Source organism: Gymnogyps californianus, chromosome 5, assembly GCF_018139145.2.
Source record: "Gymnogyps californianus isolate 813 chromosome 5, ASM1813914v2, whole genome shotgun sequence".
Lineage (NCBI taxonomy): Eukaryota > Metazoa > Chordata > Aves > Accipitriformes > Cathartidae > Gymnogyps > Gymnogyps californianus.
The window spans coordinates 46,135,551-46,157,436 of record NC_059475.1 but is presented as its reverse complement, the minus strand read 5'-3'; the positions used below and the strand labels follow the sequence as shown (position 1 = coordinate 46,157,436).

At 46.9% G+C, this 21,886-nt stretch overlaps 1 protein-coding gene across 1 annotated transcript in view; it reads right to left on the bottom strand.

Annotated features, from left to right (window-relative positions):
• Positions 1 to 21,886, bottom strand: part of ESRRB (estrogen related receptor beta) — a 41,920-nt gene that overhangs the window by 19,253 nt on the left and 781 nt on the right. Inside the window, exon 2 of the mRNA XM_050897541.1 lies at positions 11,233 to 11,349. Coding sequence (XP_050753498.1) covers positions 11,233 to 11,349 — 117 coding nt within the window. The remainder of the gene's footprint in view (positions 1 to 11,232; positions 11,350 to 21,886) is intronic.

Below are 21,886 nucleotides of genomic sequence, written 5' to 3'. Positions count from 1 at the left end.
TAGTTTCTCTTTTATTTTCTGGGGACTAAAAATACTCTTAAAAGCTCTGCGAAGCTAAGCCCTGGCCAGTGGGAAATGCAGTCTAGGCCCAATATCAGCTGTCGTGTCAAATTACTAGCCTCACCTCACTTTCCATTGAATCCTATCACATGCCCATGAATTGATAGGAACAGAAAGATCTATCTTGCCAAAAGAGCTAACAGAGGAGCCAAGCTACAGGGTTTGCACGGCACAATGTGTGTCTAGACCAAGAAGGACACAACCAAAGGGAACACAGGGCAAGTGCTGGCCAGGGAGCAATGCTCATGGGGCTGCTTTTGCTGAGCTTCCCCGATACACCAGCCAGGTCCTGTGCCCACTGCCCACCTAATGCTTGAGCTGCAGTTTCTGCATCAATGCAGCCTGCTTGCTGTCCCAGGGTCTGAACTGGGGTGGTGCTCTGTAGCTGCTGTCCCCAGGAGCTGCAGTCTAAAGTACATGGATTGGCACTGCCCAAAGAAGCTGGAAGGTGTAGGCTAAGAGCAGAGAAGAAGAGAGAAGGGTTGTGCCCAAGGTGTCTCCTACAGAATTTCCCTCTCCCTTTTTGCTCTGAACTTCAGGAGAGGCAACAGGATGTGGCAATGGGATGAGTGAGACAGGAGGAGGCCTATCAAGGAAATGGAGAGCAGCGATGACCATAAAAGTTAGGCTTGCCAAGATGGGGAAAGAAATAGACTACAGGGAAAGGCATCTCTGTCTAGCGAGAGTGGAAATGCTGCAACCTGACTAGGCTCTCTTTTGTTACTCTGAGATTCCAGCATGGGAAGGGGAAAAGACCCCTTTATACCATTAGGCTCTTATACTGCTGCAAAAAGAGGCCAGCCCCTGCAAAATCTCCTGGTAGATGACTGGTGCAATTACCCAACTCATGTGAAACACAGGTAAGCAACTTGAAGGTCGCAGGTCAGCGTGGCCAGAAAAACCCAGCGACTAGCACGGTGCAGGTCAGCAAGCCTGGGAATGACACTTGCAATGGGAGGGTGGGGAACTAGCCTGGGGAGGGGGGCAGTGGAGTTGAAAAATCCATCTCCTGTGTTACAAGGGCCTACAGAGAGACTAGATCAATTCAAGCAGGATGTTGCAGCCTGCTCCACCTTTGATGTTTTCAGGGATATGTTAGTCGGGTAGGAAAGCTCCTTTGCTGTCTGTCTGGCTAAAGAGTCCCTGGACTCAGAGGGACAGGTTAACCCTGTGATGCCTGATGATACCTGGTACCAGAGGCTGTCACATGCCTTGGAGCAGTGACACAAGGAGTCCTTGTTCCTCACACAAAGAAACACAAGCAGCATGTCCCAGGTGGTCGGTCCAAAGCATACAGGATCTCATATAACCCACACAGCTTGCAAACCAACCTTTCTCCTCTGCCAATGCCAGCTGCATGGCTGCCAGCTCTGCAGAGGTGTCTCTGCAGCATTAACCATTGTCGTCTCTCAAACATACAGCTTCCTTCCCATGCTGAGCCCCTCTCACCTTGCCCCCCAATCACCCTGGAAAGTCAGGAATTAACAAGGGCTTCAAGGGCAGATGGGAATAAAGAATACCTCAGTACCTCGTTCAGCTCTCTGTAATAACCCCCACACCCACACACTCACCCTGTGTTCATGGTCCATGCAAACGTTCTCCTTTGATTGCTTCCCTTCCCAACCCTCTAAACAGTCTGAAGCAGGACAGCAGCTCTATTGGCTATGTCACCCATGGCAGCAATGCCTGCACAGCAGCAGGCTGAGGGGCACTGTGTGAAAGGAACAGATGCAGGCATGTGCCTGCCAGGAAAAGACCAAGGATGCCTTTCACAAGAGGACCTAAAAGATGACAAAGCCCCAGCCCCACTGACTTTAAAAGAGGTAGTGCTCAGAGCTAAATCCCCAAAGGAGCGTTTGCTGCCTAGAGGAACCTGCAGCCCTGGGTGTAATTTAACTCACCTTACTTTAGGCTTCGATAGCTCCCCTCTGTGCATCTGCGCTCCCTTGACAGGCAACAGAGAGAAGCAGACACCCCCACATTCATCTCACCGGCCAGACGCTTACCTGAGGAGGAGTAATGACAGATACTTCTCTCCATTGACTACCAATGGAACTCCTGCAGGGTCAAACCAATGCTTTCTCTAGCCCAGTTTTCTGTCTCAGTCTATTTAGGTAGAGCATATGAGCCTTTTGGAACAGGTAGAAGAGCATAAGCATGGATCAAGAAGCAAATATTTAGATACGTGGCACAATCGAGAGGCCCCCACCACTGCAAGGAGGGAGGCCTGCTTGTGACAGAGATTCACAGAGGTGAGGGATTTAGACCCACCTACACAGCGTGCTGCTGCTTTGGCCAGCCTCTTTGAGCAACTTTGCTTGGGCCTTGCAGCCTTGAAGTCTTTCCTGAAGTCCTCACCTCAGCAGTGGCTTTTCCAACACGAAGAACTAGTGTCCACTGTTATTTAATTCTTAAATTAGAACAGCTGTGCCAGGCAATTTTGAGTAAAGACCCTCTCAGGATACCCTGCAGCCCAAGGGCTGGCACAGTCTTCAAAGGTGAGTCAGGGGAAGGGATTGAGAATCTCGGCAGAGCTGAGTCACTGGTGAACATAGGTCACCAGAGGCTGTGAAAATGTTGATGCACAAGCCTTAAGTTATTGTAGAGCAGTGGGACATACATTCAGTTCCACCCCACTCTTGCTCACCTCAGAGGATCTTACCTACAGTGTTGTCAGAACTGCCTAAAAGCTTGTAGCACAATGGCTGGGGTCTGAACATCCCTGGATGGTTGCAGCTTTTATCACCTTCCTCTTTTCTGCACGTGTTATAAGAGCAGTAAGCACAATTTCTGGTGACAGAATGCACAAAGTGTTTATCATAAACCTGTGTAGAGGTAATGCCTCTCTGAACCGACACAGATGTACATCGATGGAGCCTGGACTTCATGTTTGATAGAATGGAGATTTAGTTAGGTATGGCAGATTAATAATTCAAAATGAATGGGAGAAACCAAACTAAACAGATTCATAACCATTGGATATGGCAGAAGGTGTGGGGAGGGTCCTGGATGCACCAGTCTTACAGCCAGCAAACAGATACCAAGTGCCATCAGCCCAGTGTGCACTTTGTGGACAGCCCATCCACCGGAAGCCTCCTCTTTGGAGAATTACCATCACCCTGTCAAAGGCAGCACATGCTCTGTGTCACGCCATCACCCAGCCCAGCTCCAGACGCATCGCAAATGCTCAATTCATGCCTTGGAAAATAGCTGGGTGTGGATGATATAGACATCAAGATGACACTCACTGCACCTGGAGATCCTGTTTGAAAGGACAGGGGCTTGCCTGTCTGTTTTTAAACACAGGGGTATTTTAGAGAAAGAAAAAATCATTTTTCATTCTCTTTTCTCATTTGGATGCCTCCAATAGTGATATTTCTGGCACCGGCTGGAGGCAGAATACTCTATAAATACAAAGCCATTAAATCGCATGCAGCAGCAACCTGATCGGGGCTGCCTTTTAATTTCCTGACATGAGCTGGCCACTAACCCAATTACCCAGAATCCCCGGAGGAGCCCTCATCCTTCCCAGGAAGCACAAAGCAAGAACCCGAGCATATTGCAGGGATGTCAGCTGTGCTTTCACTGAAATCAAATATCTTTTTGAGAACACATGGTCTGGAAGCAGGGATGGGGGCAGGAGGGAGAGGGGAGAGGTTGCTGTAAACACTTTGCTCCATTGAGAGATTCTTTCACTTGAAAACAGAAATGAAACACCCTCCATTTGGTTACGTTGCTGAAAAGGAGTTTTGCTGTTGATTCAGTTATCTGGATTTTAGTGAAGGATGAAGGCAAAGTTACTAAGTGGAAGTAGTTTGAGATTGCCAGTGCTTGGGATCCCTTGTTTAGATACTAGATGACTGCACCCAATTTATAACATCACAGAGCCAGGCCTGCCCAGGGTGACAGATTTGTTTCCTGGGGAAACATTTACGACATCAGCTACTGGCTACAGCTGGTAAGGGAAACGGCAGAGTTAGGAGTAAACATTAGGAAAGTTCCACTGGCTACAGGGTTTCCTAATCAGCCAGGGTCTTGAACAGGAGGAGCATGGATTTAAAACAGTCACTTCTGAAATCTGGACATTACAGGCTCACCAGCTCTGAAGTGGGGACCACCTCCAACATTCACAGATATGCAGGCACTTAGGCAGCACAAGGGTTATCAGGTTGTTGCAAGTTCCTGGGAGGCAAGGTATTCCCAAAGACACCACGGACAGGAGGAAAAGGGGAACAATTAAGAGGAAGAAGAGCTGCATGAACTTTGTGGCTCTCCTCTGTTCACTTCTCATTCATATTTCACTACCTGGCCCTGCAGTGTCAGTATCCACACATTCCAGCAATTATTACATCAGAAATTAGACAGATAGGAGTCCAAGAGCTTGGGGGATTTGTAACAAAGAATCTGGGTGCCCTGTTGAATTCTAACATGTTCTCTAGCATTTCTTATGGAAATGCATTAGAAGCAAAGGAGCAAAGCCTGGGAAAGGAATGGTTGTACCTGGGATTACTACACCGCAGCAGATACACTTCTGGGAAGAAAGAGAGTCATGTAGATAAAGTAAATCATATGCCTTTCCTGGATAATTGCCTTACCTCTCTCTTGCTGTTGAAGAGCCTCCCTTTTCTGCATCCAGATCAAGACTACCTTCCTCTACCCTTCTCTACCTTCCCTCCTTGCATTTGTAGACTTCACCCTCACCACACAAGAAACAGCTGCTGGGTGACTCCTGAGAGCCAGGAGGGTAGGCCAGAGGACAAATTGCCTTCAAGGACATTCAGAGCAGGGCAAAGCACCTCATACAGGGCAGGTCCCCTATCCTGGGAATTCCCACTCCTGCTTTTATCACAAGAAATGCATGTAGATCTGGGGGACTCCAGAAATATCTTCTGCTTTCTGAAATAAGGTATACGTGGTCTACCACAGGACACATCCCAAGGGCCCTTTCAGTCTTTGCCCTCTTTCTTGGAAGCCAACCAGTGATGTCTGCAAGAAACTGGGCAGAAGCCACTCACACATCTCAGAAAGTAACTCTTAGGCCTCAGTCATGAGCAGGACTCCGAGGAGACAAGTCTGAGCACTGGCAGGGAGCAGAAGACAACTGATCTTCAGCAACATAATACACATTATTCCTATTAAGAAGGAGAACAAGACTCAAAGGCTGGTGGAATAATGGATGACATCTGAATGTCTGGATGAGATTTTTTTAGGCAGTTATTTTCTTTGCTGTTTGGTTTGTCACTGTCTGATGTGACACATGATTGCACACGCATGCACTTCATGAAAGCGTTAGTGACCCAGCTTTGCTTCCTTTTCAGAACTGTTTATGCTCCATCTGGGTCTCTGCAGATGTGCCAGCACAGAACGGGGAACAGAACAGGAAACAACACAGCTTTAGAAACAATACAAGTGGGAATCCATTGAAGAAAAAATTCTGCAGGGCTTCCACAACAGTAAAGGACCAAATGCCCAGACAATAGCCAGTCTGCTCCATTTAGTATGGCATGGTTCGGTATGTCAAGTATTGCCTCTCCTCCGCTTGCCTGTCTGTCATTTCCACCCAAAGACGAGTTCTGTAATGAGAGGCCTTGATCCCATCGTATCTCACTTGTTATCCCCATCCCTCTTCCCATGATCTCAGAATGTTTCTCTTTCATGAACTGACTGTACTGGGTTTACGTGGCAAGGTTTTGGTAGTGTGGGGCTGCAGGAGTGGCTTCTGTGAGAAGACACCAGAAGCTGCCCCCATGTCAGACAGAGGCAGCTCCAGACCGCTCCAAAATGGACCCACTCCTGGCCAAAGCTGAGCCCATCAGCAATGCTGGTGCTGCCTCTGTGATAACATATTCAAGAAAGGGTAAAAAATGCTGCGCAGTAGCTGTGAGAGAGGAGTGAGAAAATGCAAGAGAAACAGCCCTGCAGATACCAAGGTCCGAGAAGAAGAAGGGGAGGAGGTGCTCCAGGTGCCATAGCAGAGATTCCCCTGCAGCCTGTGGAGAAGACCATAGTGAAGCAAGTTGTTCCCCTGCAGCCCACGGAAGACCACAGTAGTGCAGATATCCACCCTGCAGCCTGTGGAGGACCCCACACTGGAGCAAGTGGACATGCTCTGAAGGAAGCTGCAGCTTGTGGAGAGGAGTTCCCATGCCGGAGCAGGCTGCTGGTAGGAGCTGCGGCCTGTGGAGAGGAGCCCATGCAGGAGCAGGTTTTCTGGCAGGAACTGTGGCCTGTGGGGGACCCACACTGGAGCAGTTTGTTCCTGAAGGACTGTACCCTGTGGAAAGGACCCATGCTGGAGCAGCTCTTGAAGAACTGCAGTCCATAGGAAGGACTCACATTGGAGAAGTTCATGAAGGACTGTATCCCATCGGAGGGACCCCATGCTGGAGCAGAAGAACAGCGTGAGGAGGAAAGAGCAGCAGAGACGAAGTGTTATGAACTGACCACAAACCCCCAGTCCCTATCAACCTGCGCTGGTTGGGGGCGGGGAGGAGGTAGACATCATGAGTGAGTTGAGCCTGGGAAGAAGCAGAAGTGGGAGGGAGGTATTTTTAGGGTTTTTTTATTTCTCAATACCCTACTCTCTTATTAAATGGCAATAAATGAAATTAATTTTCCCCAAGTCGAGTTTTGCCTGTGACAGTAGTTGCTGAGTGATCTCCCTGTCGTTATTTCGACCCACGAGCTTTTTCATCATATTTTCTCCCCCTGTCCTGTTGAGGAGGGGGAGTGAGAGAGCAACTTGGTGGGCACCTGGTGGCCAGCCAAGGTCAACCCACCACACTGACACACAGAGAAGGACTGACATCACTGTCCTCGTCACGGTGCTGTTCTGCAAGGTGACACACAGGATTGTGACTTCAGAGAGGCAGCAGAGGTGTGGAGGGCAAGGCTGTGAGGTCATGTTTAAGCAGCCAATGTCCAAAATCAAACCTCTGAGCCCACTTACACAAGCCATGTGTCATCTGAAATTACATCTACCTCTTTAAGACAAACAAATTGCTGTAGAACAGGAAGGCCATGGGTGGCTAGAGCGTGAATGGCAAGGGTATATTCTCCCCAAAACTGACAAGGTATATTGAGGTTTTAAAAGAGACCTGCCAAACCACTGAAATTTCTCTATCCATCATTCTAGAGAGCCAGAGAGATCTAGATCTACTTTGTAGAGCCCAGAGTTAAAGAGCTACACTTTTGTCATTGCAGGCACAAGACAGACAGTGCTGGGAGCAAAGAGACGCAATGGGGTGGCCAAAGACAGGGATGCCCAGCTCTGAACAATGCCCCTCCTCTGCAAGTTGCAGGGCATGCTTTCCTTCACTGGCCATCCCCACTGACCAGGCATGTATGTAGATATCATCGTCTCCATTTGGGGTCAGCAGAATCACAGGTTGCTCAGGTTTCCCTGATTTTTGCAGAGCAGGGGGTATGCACTTCTACTGGACAAAGCTGTGAAGATGCCTCATCTCCCGCTGCCTGCAGACTGGTGCTTCAGCAAGGCCAAGAGCAGCAGAGTGCAGGTTTTCTGGGGACGGTGCCTCTCCAAGGGGCACTGGTACGGGAGTCTGCTGGAATCCTGGACTCCAGATTCAGCAGGTTCCTACCTGAGCCTGCTAGTGAGGGGCTAATTAATGCTCTCTGGGGGCACACTCCAGATGGAAGGGGAAAGTGAGAGACAGGCAGCCAGACAGGCCAACACTTCAGACATCTGAGCCAGCTGGGCTCTGTGGGCAGAGCTTTCCGCCTGCCGCTTTCGCCAGCGAGTCTCGCCTGCCCTGCAGCGTCACGCCAGGAGAACCTGAGACAGCAAAGCTCTGGTGTCCGTGCAGTTCCCTCATTGCAACGCATTGATCGGAGCTCTCTTAAAGAAAGTAGCCTGGATATCTGAGACACCTATTGATTGCTCCATTGGCTCTCTTCCTGCCCTGATCCTCATTCACTCGGCATTGCCTGAATAACTTGCACTTCGGTGTTAGGGACAGTCTCCCCAGATCTTAAAGGGCTACATTCACAGCTGTTTGCCTAGCTGCAGCCCATGTAGGGAGGAGAGAAGATGCCTGGTGACCCTCATATGCACTCCCCAAGAGGAGGGCCTAAGTCCCTCCTGCAGCATCAAGCTGAGCATTTCAAGTGTAAGGCAGAAGCTTGAAGTCATGGTTACCTGTTTTTGCCATCTTTGAATACTGTACCTTCTGCCTGAAGAACAGGCTCATGCCACATGCCCAGCGGGCAGGAGGTGGTATGTACATCACATATGACGACAACAACCAGGAAAATCTTTCCTCCCTTAATGAGAAGAAATCATAAAGCCCTTAATTAGGTACTAATGGAATATCGTATTATTCTTCTTCAGAGGAAGGACAGTTTCTTTACCCAGAAATGTCCCCACTAAGTTACCAGCCCAGTGCCAAGGACATCAAGGAGAAACTTGTCAAGAGAAGAACTGGTTTCTAGATCTCACCTTTAACCACAAGACCATTTTTCTCCAAACTCCTGGTAATCAAGCAGGAGAAAGAACCTGGCTTAGCAACCTTCTGCCATGGATGAACCCAAGGAAGAAAAGAGAGGTACACCGAGGCAAAGTAGGAAGGGGAACTACTGAAAGGAAAAAAATCATAGCTCAAGTATCAAGACACAGCTTGTCCTAATGAGTGCTTGGACTGCAGAATAGACTCTCTGGGGAAACCAAGACATCAGGGATTTTTAAAAACAGTTAAACTACTAGAAATGTACAGCTGGGAACACTCCTGCCCTGGCAGAGAAAAGGGATGGATGAGCTAATAGGATGACAGATCAGAGATGGAAAAGACCAATGAACCTTTTCTAATCCAAAATCCCTTGTCAATTCTGCATTTTTGTGCAAGTCAAACAATTATGGATTTGTTCTTTCCAGAAACTCCTGGCTCTGTGGAGACCAAAGACTGTAAAACCATTTTTCTCCCTTTTTGGATTTTGCTTTTAAAGATGTGTATTGATTGAATTCTGTATACTAATACTTTGTGCTTCCACCAGGCTTCACATAAAGTTAACTAACCGTTCCTCACAATCCTTTTGCAAAGCAAAGCAGTATGACCCTTATTTCTCAGCTTGGGAAACTGAGCAAAAGAAAGAGAAAAAAAGATGCCTGCTCAAAAGATGCCTTGACCACTCTGTGTTAGGACACAGGAGTCCTATTTGCAGATTGCTAGTGTAGTCTCCTCTGCTCCTCTTGATATTGTCATGTGTTCTTGCATCCCATTACTATCAATAAATCTTTATACTGTATATTCCACAGCTCTAAATATTATGGGCAGGATCACAGATACACTAACATCAATAGCAAACCACGCTTCCCCAGTGGCTTTAATGATGCCGAATCAATCCCTATATGAATAACTAAATACACTTCAGCACAAAAGCAGCCTTAGAGTCAAATTTCAGTTTGCCATAAGTAGTATCCCATGGGGATAAGGAGTTCAGGCACAGCATGGTATGAGTGAACCTACATCGCTTTCCAGCCTAACTCTGGTCTGGAAGTATTTAACTGTTTTCACACAACTTGGAGGCTAAGCCACAAAACCCTTCACAGGACCCTGCTCTGGACTGTGTTGAACTCCCAGAATTGGAAGCAGAGGATGCCCTGGCCACACAGTCAGACACGCCAGTGCCGGCTCCTGTGACTCTGCTCCCCCAGCTGCCAGCTCTGAGAGGCTCAACTGCTTGGATGCAGGGCAGCACAGACACAGGCAGCCAGCAAGCCTGGACCCAGGCTGCTCCTCTGCAGAGTGACTGGAGCCACATCAGGCTTTTAAGGTTGTTGTATGGGATTCATATGAGCAGGCTTGAGTGCATTACCAATCTGTGCTCCCACTAAAGCCAGTGTCACTAGTGTGGATTGGCATGTGGGTAAGGGGATATATCCCCTCTCCGAACTATGACATGCAGAGAAGCAGGTTTTCAGTGGTCCCTCTTTAGCTCCAAAAGTAGGTGCCTCCCTCCTAGCAGTGGATCAAGATCCTCCAAGTCTACCACCTCTACAACTAGGTCAGGGAGGGCCAGACTACACAAGTCTGCATCTCCTCCCCTTGGTAACTGGTGTGCTCTAGCAGGAAGATATTTAACCACAGAAACTACACATCCATCAAAGAACAGAACAGGGTTTAACATCTAATCTACATTCTTAACAACACTGGCTGCCATCAACTTGCCTCTCAAGAAATGAGAGAGCCCTAGTGCAAAGCAATACACGCTCAAGTGACATTGTACAATTCATCACCAGCTGCTGTGATGGTATGACCTGGAAGCAAGCTGCGTGCTGGCATCTTGGCTCCAGCATACAGGACTTGTGCAGACCACAGCCAGCTGCTGTTCCTTGTGATTAAACTGAGGGGACCATGCTCTGCCAGGTACAGCAATGCAGAGGGTTACATGCAACGCTTCTCCTTCCTTCCCCCTCCTCCCCTTGCTGCCTCTCCAGAGGGACCCAAGGGAAACAAAGCTTTAAAGTCAATCCATAAGAATGTGTTTAATTGCCACTGAATTCCCTGTGGTTCACCTTGAATGGACAAGGATTGGGGAGGCGGGTGGGGGGAGGAAAAGCAGCACAAGAGAGAAGCTGAACACTGCTCAGAGAGTGCTGAACAGATCAATAGGCTGAGCACAACGCAGGTTGAGCGTGCAGGGCAGGGGACTCACAGCTCCCAGACAAACCTGTGCTACCCACCATCTTCAGAAAGTCTCCTAAGTGGGAATATGGGCAGACTTTTGTTTCACACTGTGCCATAGCTCTGCATTAACTCCATCCTTCCTTTAGGAAGCCCAGCCAACCCAGTCATGATCATGCAAGAGCCTCTCCTCCCCAACACTGCAAAATGACCTGGGGGGGCAAGAAGAGCAACACCCTCCAGCCTGGGGTTCCTTTGGGATACAGTCTGGCACAGCCAGTTTCCAGTTATTTGTCAAATCTGCAAGTGCTAGAAACAATATCCTAGCATGAGGGTGCTGACTAGAACCACTCTCCTCTCTGGACTGCCCTCTTGGTCACTGCCCATCCTGACTTTTTTACAAAGCCTGTAAAAAGATACCTTTGGAAAGCCAGAGACAGCAAGAGTGTAGTTAGCCTAGGAGATCCTGCAAGGCCTGGAGTCCCAGGTGCTGCTGGGACAGAGAACAATTCTCACTCTGACTCTGTCTTACCTTCTTTTAGCATCCCCACTTTGAGGCATTTCATGAAGCGACAGGCCTGACAGGACTTGCGCCTCCGTTTCGTGATCTCACATTCATTGGTGGCCGGGCAGCTGTATTCAATATTCCCTGCAATCAAACACAGAGATGGTCACCCAGGAACCACATTCTCCCCACTGATCCAGGGACAGGCTGTAGTGCCCAGATATTCCCACCACCATTAGTCTGTATATGCTGTATGTTTGCTCACTCATTTGCACACACACATACTCTGAGACCACAGCCAGCTGGTGATGGCTCTTAGAGAGCCCAGCATTACTTATTAGAACACATTTCAGAAAAAAGCAATACTGCTCTAAGTATTGGGAGAAACCTGTCCATCCAAGGGGCTGACTGCAATGCTGGGCTTTCAGGAACAATGTGTCCTCCAGGTACATCATCATCCCTTGTGCTGCATCCCTTATAACCTGGCCTGTTCCCTGAAGTCCAGCGCTGAGTGGGACCAGTTCAGACATTAGCAGCATTCCCTTTGCTGCCAGTCTTGCCTTGCTTGGGGGACCCGGGAGCTCAGAGATGGCATTTCCTCCTTTGCTTCCTCCTGCCAGCCAGTATACTACAGGTAGCAGGGAAGCAGTAGGTCTGGATTGAGAAAGACGGATAAGATGTCCTGTAAAATGAACACAGGCTGTCTATGCAAATCCTTCCAGTTTTACTTTATTAGTCCTTGTGCACCTGCCTCTTATGCCTCTGCACAGAGCATCAGCATTTCTTTCCTCATTCCCTTTCATTTATGATCACCCCACAACACCTCGCAACACTGTGTCCGAGACAAAACAGGGAGAGAAGCATCCCAAATTTATTTCTGGTCACATCGTATTTTATCATAAGCTAAGAATGTAACTGAAACATGGATGAGAAGGTCTGATATGAGAATGTAAGTGAAATTATGCTGGATCACAGTGTAATGCAACAATTATTTAGTCCTAGAAGACAACAAACAGAAATGGCTGTCTCTATCCTGCCATTCACTTTGGAGGTGATGTGTCTGAAGAGGGCTATTCAATGTTTGCTGTGGAGCAGGACTGGAAATCTAAGCTTGACAGTGATGCATTGACAATGACAATACATTTAAGGCAGTCTAGCTACTGGGTAAATCAAGCAGCTCCAAAAAGGATTTCTAAGTTCTACAGTCAGTTCAGAAGAATGGAAAAGTTGGTTTGGTGGTTTAGAGCAGGAAATTGAGATTCAAGAGTTCAATCAGAGCTGTAGGGAGGACTGTAGGTAAAAGCCGAGAGAACACACAGTACGGACTTTGTATACCATCAGATAAGAAGTAGAGGTCACAATTTAGTAGCACTGGGACAGGACTTGATTTTTTTTCCTACTTCTGTAATGGATTTCTGTGTTCTTGTGCAAGACCCTTCCTTCCTCTAAGTAAAGACCAACAATCTGATACGTATCAGTCTCTGGGGGTGGTGATTAGACCTTGGGGCTAACTAAGCAGTTGGAAAGCCCATTGGGAATCTGAGTGAAAAGACAGAGCACAGATTCAAAAGGAAGAAAGCACCATTTGATTTATCTCACTATGCTTGGCCCATGCTGGGTGAAACCGTAGAAGCACACGAACCTCAAAGCCTAAAGGTGATCTGCCTGCTAGTTATAAACCTTCTGCCTCTTGCCTCTTGTTTTGTCACAAGACTTGCAACTTGCCCCTAAGCTCCAGCCCAGCCACCCCATTCCTCACCATTGCTCATCTGCCCCCAAAATGCAGTTTGTCTGCAGGAGCAGAGAGTGCTGCACAAGTTGCTTCCATTCAGACTGTATTTCATCATTGTGCAGCACCTGAATTTCAATAGCCAGCAATGTATCAACGTTCTCAGAGAGCTGGAAATTGAGATTCAGGCTTGATCTCAAGGTAATAAACAAACTCCTGCTCCAGACACAGAGCTCCACCACACTACAGACCCATGATTACAGAGGCCTTGACCTCATGATCAGATACTTGCTGTGCCCCACACAGGAAGGAACAGAGCAGGAACAAACCTGGGATAAAACTCAAACATAGTCTCACTTTGGAAGGTTTTGCCTTAGTTTCAGTGCCCACCTTTCTCACCAAAGCCAGGACCAGAGTTCTGGAGAGATGTAAGATTTCATGTTTTGCGGTCCCAAGGCCAAAAATTTCTCCCCTAACACAGAGACACTACACCAAGGGCACTGAGCCCTTATAGCAGCAGGAGGCAGTGACAGCCCTCATTTGGCAGCTCAAGGTCCCTCTACGCTGTCTCAGGCAGATCCCCCAGCTTCCCCATGCCTCTGGCCCACGGACTCCTTGACAAGCAAAGTCTTGGAAATGGTCTACAAAACCTACATCACAACTAAATGTGATAGTGTCAGAGTAGGTGTAGGTACTGGTTACCACATACACACTGTATGTACAGCTTGAATAAGCAGTTCTCAAAGGCACTTCTGTACTGGGATCATGACTGTTAAAGGAGCAGAGCCAGAGGAGGATGGGCACTGGGCAAGCTCCCCTTCCTGGACTGCAAAGCAGTAGCCACCATGTAGTGCAGCAGCCACGTGGTTTGCTGGTAAGCACAGGTGAAAAAATACACCCAGCACTTGTGGGACATCCCGTTCAGCATGCTTATTGCCTTCACATTGAACACAGGCTCATGTGCCCCTTCCACACACTGTGCCGAGTCTAAAGGAAGAAAGCACCAGCAGCTGTGTCTTTCAGCCCTCTCTACAGGCGCAAATGCTAGAGGTGAGGCCCGCTGTACCCTCTTCACACAAGACAATGCTGCCAAAGTAAATGGAGTTTTATATCAGGCCCCAAAACATGCTCTGCGCTGCATGGATTGAGAGCTACAGCTGGGGGCAATACTTGCCATTATTGCAGGAAACGGGGACATCACCAGGGAAGGCACAATCAGCATTACCCAAGCAGAACTCATCCAAGAAAAACTATCGTCTCCAAAACTTTAACAAAGTTCTCTTTTTTTTTTGTGTGTGTGTGTGTCTCAATTTCTTTTATGGGTCCTGGGGCTGGCTGCCAGCACAGTGAGCTGCTCACAGCTCCCTGTAATTTCTGTAAGTGCCCTGTGATAAAGTGATGAGATTAACTCATCGAAATTCCAGCAGCCTCCCAGTGGCTGGCGGTCACACCACCAGCCCGGCTGCTGGCACAGGGGGCTCGGAGAGAGCTTCCCCTTCACTGCAGCAGCCGGGGGTGCTGCAAGGCCCTGCAGAAGAGCATCAGCACACAAGGGTGCACATGGTCAAGTCTGTATGCAAGTACAAAATCTGAGTCAAGTCTCTGTGTGTTGTGCACTGTAGATTATATGATCCAGAAGGGAAACACAGAAAATGGGATAATCTAATAGACAAGGCCTTGCTTTGAACTGTTGCTTATTAGAAGAGATTTCCTTCACTTAGACAATATTTACATTTGACCTGAAAAAACTGCTAGGACCTCACCGATGCCACAGCACAAGATTTACCTAAAAAATGGCTTCAAAAAATCGAGTGGTGGGTGACCAGATCAGAGTTTGGATTTGTTCTAAGCCTTCATATGTCGCCTTGGAGGACAAATCACTTCCTCTCTGTGTCCCAGTTTGCTTGTCTGCAAAATGAAACAAGCACCAAACCTACCTTCTGGGGAGATCCTGAGTCTTGATTCATTATACTGTACTTCAAAGCCTTTAGATGAGAGATACTAAGAAACAGCCAAGGACTATTAAAGTGACAGATCATGGTTTTTATGCTGGAGAACTGCAAAATTACCCTTTTTTCTGTAAAATTAGACCTTTGACTGTTAAACAGTTTGAAACGTAATTTCCAGTGCACACATAATAGGAGCACCTGAAAATTGCACCCCAGAGCTTGGTCATTCAAGAGACCCCATAGTCACCATACCTCTCTGGAAGAGGAGGGACTGGGAAGAGGAGAATGCCTCCCTGAGCTTGGGGAGCACAGTAAAGTCCTACCCAGCTCCTGCTTAAGTTATGGACAGGGCTCTTCAGGGGAGTTGAGCTCAGAATTAGTACAGCACTGAGAGCACAAGCTGCTCCCCGCTTACTGATCCTGCCTTTCTATAAAGCCTTTCTACAAGAAAACTCAGGAAAGATTAGATAGAAGTAGCCAAGAAAGTCTTTAAACCTAAAACATTTTCAGCTTCTGTTTTCTGAAGAAAACCCCCCATCTCTCCTCTTTTTCTGGTTTCTTCTGTGTTGCTTTTCACCATTCTTTCCCTCTGCTCTCCCTTCCTTGCGTACTCTGTCCTGCTCTGCACTGCTACACACAGACCTCTCATCTGTTTCTTTGGGTGACTGAAACAGAGGGCCAGATGACTCCAGCTTTTCCTGAATTTCAGGGAAAAACCTAGATTCAGACATATCTGCTATTAAGTTCCAAATTCCATTCATTCAAGTCATGTCTTTCACCCTAGTGATTTGACACAGCATGCTGCAGTTGTGACCAACGGTGTGGTGCCACTCTCTGCCGGCCCCCTGGGGCCAGAGGGCTGAGAGCAGGAATTCCCAGGGAAATCCATCTCATAGGCGCCTCAGCTCATGCATTTGTTTCCTTTTATCCCAATTTTTGTAACAATTGTTACACCACCCTCATGGTTTGGGGGGTTTTTTTGGTTGTTTGTTCGGGTTTTTTTGGTTTTCATTTTTGTTTGTTTGTTTTACAAGAACTGCTTGCAAAATACTGTAGCCTTAGGAAGGTCCTATCAGGCAAGTCAGTATAATGCCTCCATGGTACAGCTACTCTGCATGACCAGGACAGTCTGCAGATCAGACCTTTCAATAAGCTACTAGGCTCTGATGACACTTTCATTTCAGTATCCACAAGCTTTTGTCCTGAATCCTTTTCACCTCTGATTCCAAAGGTAAACAGATGATTTGGGTGTCTCAGTGAAAAGGGACCTGCAAACTGTAAAAAGGCCCTCAGTGAGTGCAGTGCCAGACCAGCAGTTCCTCTGCCCTCAGCAGGCACCAGTACGACCTCCTGCACCAGGATGGGGAACACTGATAATATGCATGAAGTGGATTCTCTATTACCTTCCACTTAAATTAGCCCTTCTAGCTGAGGCATCATAGCCTGAGTCCTGGTGTGAGGAGAGGTACTTTGTGAAAATCAGAGGAAAATCTCTCCAATGATCTGCGTGAGGCAAGAGGGGTTATTATTTAAGCCACAGTTTTCAAAGAAAGGGATTCAAATATTGAACCTGTAAATCTGTATTTAGGCACTTGAATAAGTGACCTGATTTTTAGCAGGGCTGCCCTATGCTTCCAGGGACACATCCCTGATCTAGGTGCCTGAGTATATACAAGCATCAGTAGAGGCTTCTGGTTTTGGAAAGAAAAAAACCCACAAACAACCTAAAAAAAACACCACCACCCCCCCCCAAACAAAAAAACACGCAACAAAAACAAAACCAAAAAACTCCCCACCCTAGTACACGTGCTTATCACTTGCAGGAAAATGAGACTTTGGCAAAGCAGGTGAGATAAGTCCTAGTGCTTAGATTAACCAAAATTTTATTTCATGCGGCTTATACAGTAAAAAAACCAGAAATGTGAGGACCAAGTCTTCAGGACTCTTGACGCTATGAGAGGAAAAGGTGTGAGAGAGCTATAGGTGTAACACCAGCACTGTTTGCCTCCTCAGGGTGGCAAACCTGGCTCCTGCTCCACCAAAGAGGACTTGGACATTTTACACAACCTCACTCAAATCAGTCTCCTGCTTGCACGAGGACGCAGGAGATGGGCCATGGGGCGCCCTACTGGCAGCAAGTTTGTCTGTAGGGTTTCTGACACAAAAATACTTTACTGAAGTTCCACAGAAAAGATCTGTCTGCACAGAGCTGTCTGTACAGATGCACTGAGGCAAAAAGAAAACACAAGACTAATAGAGTTGAGCTGCACTGGAGATGGTTTTCTGAATCCAAGTGCTAGAGCTGTGAATAGTAAGCAGCACTCAGGCACTAGATCCAGGGAATACTGCACTTACCCTGGTTATGCTTCAAAAGTTTTTGGAAAGCTCAGAACATCTCCTGTTTTTTGGCTGTGAACTCCCACCTGAAAAGTAGCAGGCATGTTTCTGAGAAGGACAGAAGGATAGGACAGTGCCTGGCTGCCGTGCCCGCTACTGTAGGGACACAAAACCTCCCTTCTGCATCTCACAGGCCCTTTGCTGATCCTGTGGATGGTAATGCTCTTCTGCTCAGGAAAATGAGAAAACTCTCTCAACTGCTCCTCCCTTCCCAGGAGCCACTCTAACCACCATAACAACCAGGAAGCCCTAGAAGACTATGGATTTTGTTACAAGCCTGTTATAAATCCCTACAAGTCTTCTGAGCTGCATTATCCACATTTTAAGCCCCTTATTGGTGTAAGGGCACTGCAGCACAGCAGTTGTGTTGCTACACTCACTGAGTTTGAAGCTTGCAAGACTCAAGCAGGGAATCCACAGCTGCAGGCACTTATGCCTGATACACCACCTGCCTATTCAGAAGATGATGGTAAATGTGTCTCTTCTCTCTGACTCTCCAATAACCAGTTCTCCCCAATATCACTCCTTGCAAGTCCTGTTGTATCACCTTATGGGTATGAGTTCCAAGCACACAATGAGATGATTCACAAAGATCAGAGAGAGGAATCTTAATTCAGATTTATTTTGCTGAGCTTTAAGCTTTTCTTTTATATTAATGGGTCATTTTAGAAATAGCCTTAATTTTCACCATTTGAAGATGAAAAATAGATGAAGAGTAGTCATAGTCATGAATATGTTGAATAATAAAGGACTCATATGGTTACATAGCACTGTTATTAGTTAATTTTCAGAATAAGCAAAACTACCTACCAGTTGTAACGACTGATGAACAAAAGATAATGACAATATATTTGATTGATATATAATGTTCTATCTACTGAGGAAACTATTAAAAGAAGGAATAGAATAGAGTTAGATTAAGAATTTGTATCCTGTAAGAAATCCAGCATTTGCCTTTGTCCTAAATTTGGATGAAAGGATTAGTCAGGATTTCCACGGAATAGAAATTCAAAAAGTTTTAATTCAGAAACATCCAAAACACATTATTGTTCATGTAACAGACCTGTTCCATTACATTCAACTAATATGAAATTCTTGGTTTCAAATCAGACCTCTGTTAAGCACCAATAGCAACACACTTCAAAACTTCAAGATTGTCTTCTGTCTTCGCTAGATTGCACCTTCCACAATATTCACAAAGTCAGGTGATGCCCATGGCACATGTTTTTATGGAGGACACTTGCATCATGGAGGTAAATGCAGACTGCCACTAGAATATAATGGAGACCCAAAGCATAGTTCCCACAAAGCAATACAATGATAGAGAAATAGGATTAAAATTTTGTCAGACAGCCTCGCTGACCGAAAATGCTTCAAGTCAGTTCAGAATTTCTGACTCTGCCTCAAAGCATAGGAAGTCCAGCCCTGGGGTTCAAAATAACCTGTTCAGAGGCAAAGGCCTGCAGCCCAGTAGCATGTGCTGTCATCTCGTCTCAGGTTTTCACCTTTCCATCCCAAGCATTGCCAGCGCTGCAAAGTGGAAATGACACATAGGTTTCCAGGCCTTGAACCTTCTCTTGGGCCATGTAACACAACATGAGAGAGGTCACAGGTGTGACACCCCCTCCATAACGTGTGGGACAGGTTAGGATGTGTTGTGTGATCCTGGCTTAGTTTAGCAAAACCAAACACTCCAATTCAGCTTGAAGTGAATCAACAGTTTGGATTTTCCTGACTTCTTTTTTTCTCCTATCATCAAAATTTTCCTTGGGGAAATCTGACTCGGTAAAAATTCTGCTTTTCTTTGGAAAAATCCTACTGATCGAAAAATCTCACATAGCAATACTAGTGACCTTAGAGATAACCAGCCATGTCCATGCTGACTTTCAGCCTATCTTCTCCCCATCACTTGAAAAGCAACAGCTTTCATGCTGTCCAGGATAGCCTGGCCTCACCTGGCTGAGGGGGAAAGTAAGTTGGTGAGCTGTCAGGCTCAAAAAAGGTCTGCCACTTGGATGTCTGTTCTTCCCACTGCTGTAGCAGCAGCAGGGGGAGCGGAGAGGCTATTGCAAGATCCTCCTGCCTAAAGACATGCAGGTTTTACGTGAGTTAATGCAGCTAAAAAAAAAATAGGTAGACTGGGGTCATTTGTAGCAGGGGAGGGGGGTAGTTGGAGGGGGACTTAGCGTGAAGCTCTGCTTCATGATCAGGGGTATCTAGATAGGGCTGCAGTAGTCTAATCATCCAGGGCAGATTTAGACCCATTTTATAGCAGCATGCACACCTATTACTTAATAAAGTTACCAAATGTAGGGCCAGCAGATTAAGTACTCTCATAATAGTCATTAGTTTTTCATCTTTCAATGCACAAGCAGAGAAGTGAAGTGGCTGGTCTGAGACCACAAAAGCCTGATGATGGATTTACCTACTGCATCTCCTGAGCACCTGGGAAATCCTAAGGTTGTAGCTCCACCTCTGTGCTCAAACCATTGAGTCAACGCCATTCCCAGATACCAGAATCATGGCAAGTCTTTTGATACTAGCAGGGAATGCAATTGTATAACATACACATCTGCATGCCTTCTGCACACCCTACATCGATGTTAGGCAGCCTGGATGAAGATTTTCCTACTTCTTCATTTAGATGCTTCACACATCTACTGAATATAACAGAGTTGCAGGATGAACACCTTTTGGAAATGCTTTTGCCACTTGCCATCTCTTTTATGTGATCCTTAAATCCTTTTCCCCTGCATACCCAGGGCTGTGCTTGGATATCGCATGCACTACAGCAGAGCCCTGGGTGCATTTTCTTGACTCAACCAAACTCTGCAGCCCTATTTGCTGCCCACTCCGCTGGGCTCAGCCTTCAGCTCCATAGCTGAAATTGCTCACCCTCAGGCACAGCACACTTGACTCTCCCATTCTTGGGAATAAAAGCATTTTGGTAGCTCAGTCGCCAGCCTAAGCTGATGACAGGGTGAGAGAAATCTCCACTTACTCCTTTCCCCCATCTGTTACATGTTAACAGGCAATCAATTAGGGAACCACAGGGAGAATATGGCTGTGCTGGGGAAAGGGTGTTGGAGAGAAGCGCTCTCCCTTCTTGGGATTAAGTTAGCTGACATATCACCCAGGCTGATACAGGCTCTAAGTACTGCCGCCCTGCATTATTTTCTTTTGATTTTCTCTGAAAACTCTTCAACAGTTCCTAGGTTTTTTTCTCTGTCTCCAGGTTAGGCCTCTCTTCTGCTCTGCCCCAGAGGTGCTCCAGTATCGCTCCCATGACGGGTTAGTTTTTCAGTCTCTTCCTATATAAGGAGCCCCTAGGGCTTTGCTTCAGAGTACTACCCTGTCCCCCCTTTAACACCTGAATGTGCCAAAAAGAAACACTGGGAATGGGTCCAAGTGCTGGAGGAGGGACAGAGTCAGTGCTGACAGTCAGAAGTGCAAGTAAAAGTTCACATTCAATCGCAGGAGATTCAGCAATGACAAATCACAGAAACCCTGCCAGGGAATAGGCCAATGCCCTAGAGATGGCCATGCTTTCCACATGGCATAATAACAGAGGAAGAGTCAATGGGGCAATACAGAGTGATTATTTCCACAGCTGGATAACATTAAGGAGAAACATCTAGAATCTAAGAAATTAAGCTACAAATAGTGAATTCTGCAGAGACCTGGGCTGAACTGCACCCTGTACTGCTCTGTCCACTCCAGAGCTGAACATCTCCAGTGACAGAATGTAATCAGGCCCATTCAATGAACAAAAATAAAATGAGTGCTCTCCCTACATTTGCACTTCTTCCATTTCACAGGAGACAAAGAAGTGTTGGTGTGATGGATTGACCCCAATCAACAGCCAAGTACACACACAGCTGCTTGCTCACTAGACATCTGTCTCCAGTCAACCCACCATGGTTGGGTAAACTCAATACACTTACCACTGGAAGGTGAACGATCCTGTCCTTTTTCCAGTTAGAGAGTGTACGAAATAAAGGGAGTATCTGTACGTCCAGGCATGTTTGCTCACACGGGGCCTGCTTGTGTAAGTACACCCAAGCATCCATGGATATTGGAGCTTGCCTGGATGCACTCCCACTTTTGGCTATACTGTTGTACCTGCATGTGTGGACATCTGCAGCATACCTTTGGCAGTCAGGACACAGCCATACACCTCATATGTGAATTGTACATGCAGGAGCAATGCACTGCAATTCATCTACACATACATGCACTGAGGTTTTCAAAATCACCTGAGGAATTTCTCATCCTTAGTAAGACTGACAAAGACTGGGTATCTCTATCATCTCCTTCAGTGTCTAAATTTTTTATCTTCAAAGAAGTTGCATCTTAATGAAAAGGGTTGGTGGAACTGGAAGAGGAGGAACACAGGATTGTCTCATCCAAGTGCCCTGTCCAGCCTTGTGGTGAGGTCTGTATGGAGTCCACGGCCACAAATTAAGACTGGCAGGACAGAGTGAGAACCTCTCTACTCCTGTAATGCTGGAGCTTTCACCTCAAGGTGCAGACATCTCTAAAGAGATGCCATCTCTAGGCAGGGGCATCCACTCTTCAAATGAGCCTTAAAAACACCTTTAGAGTG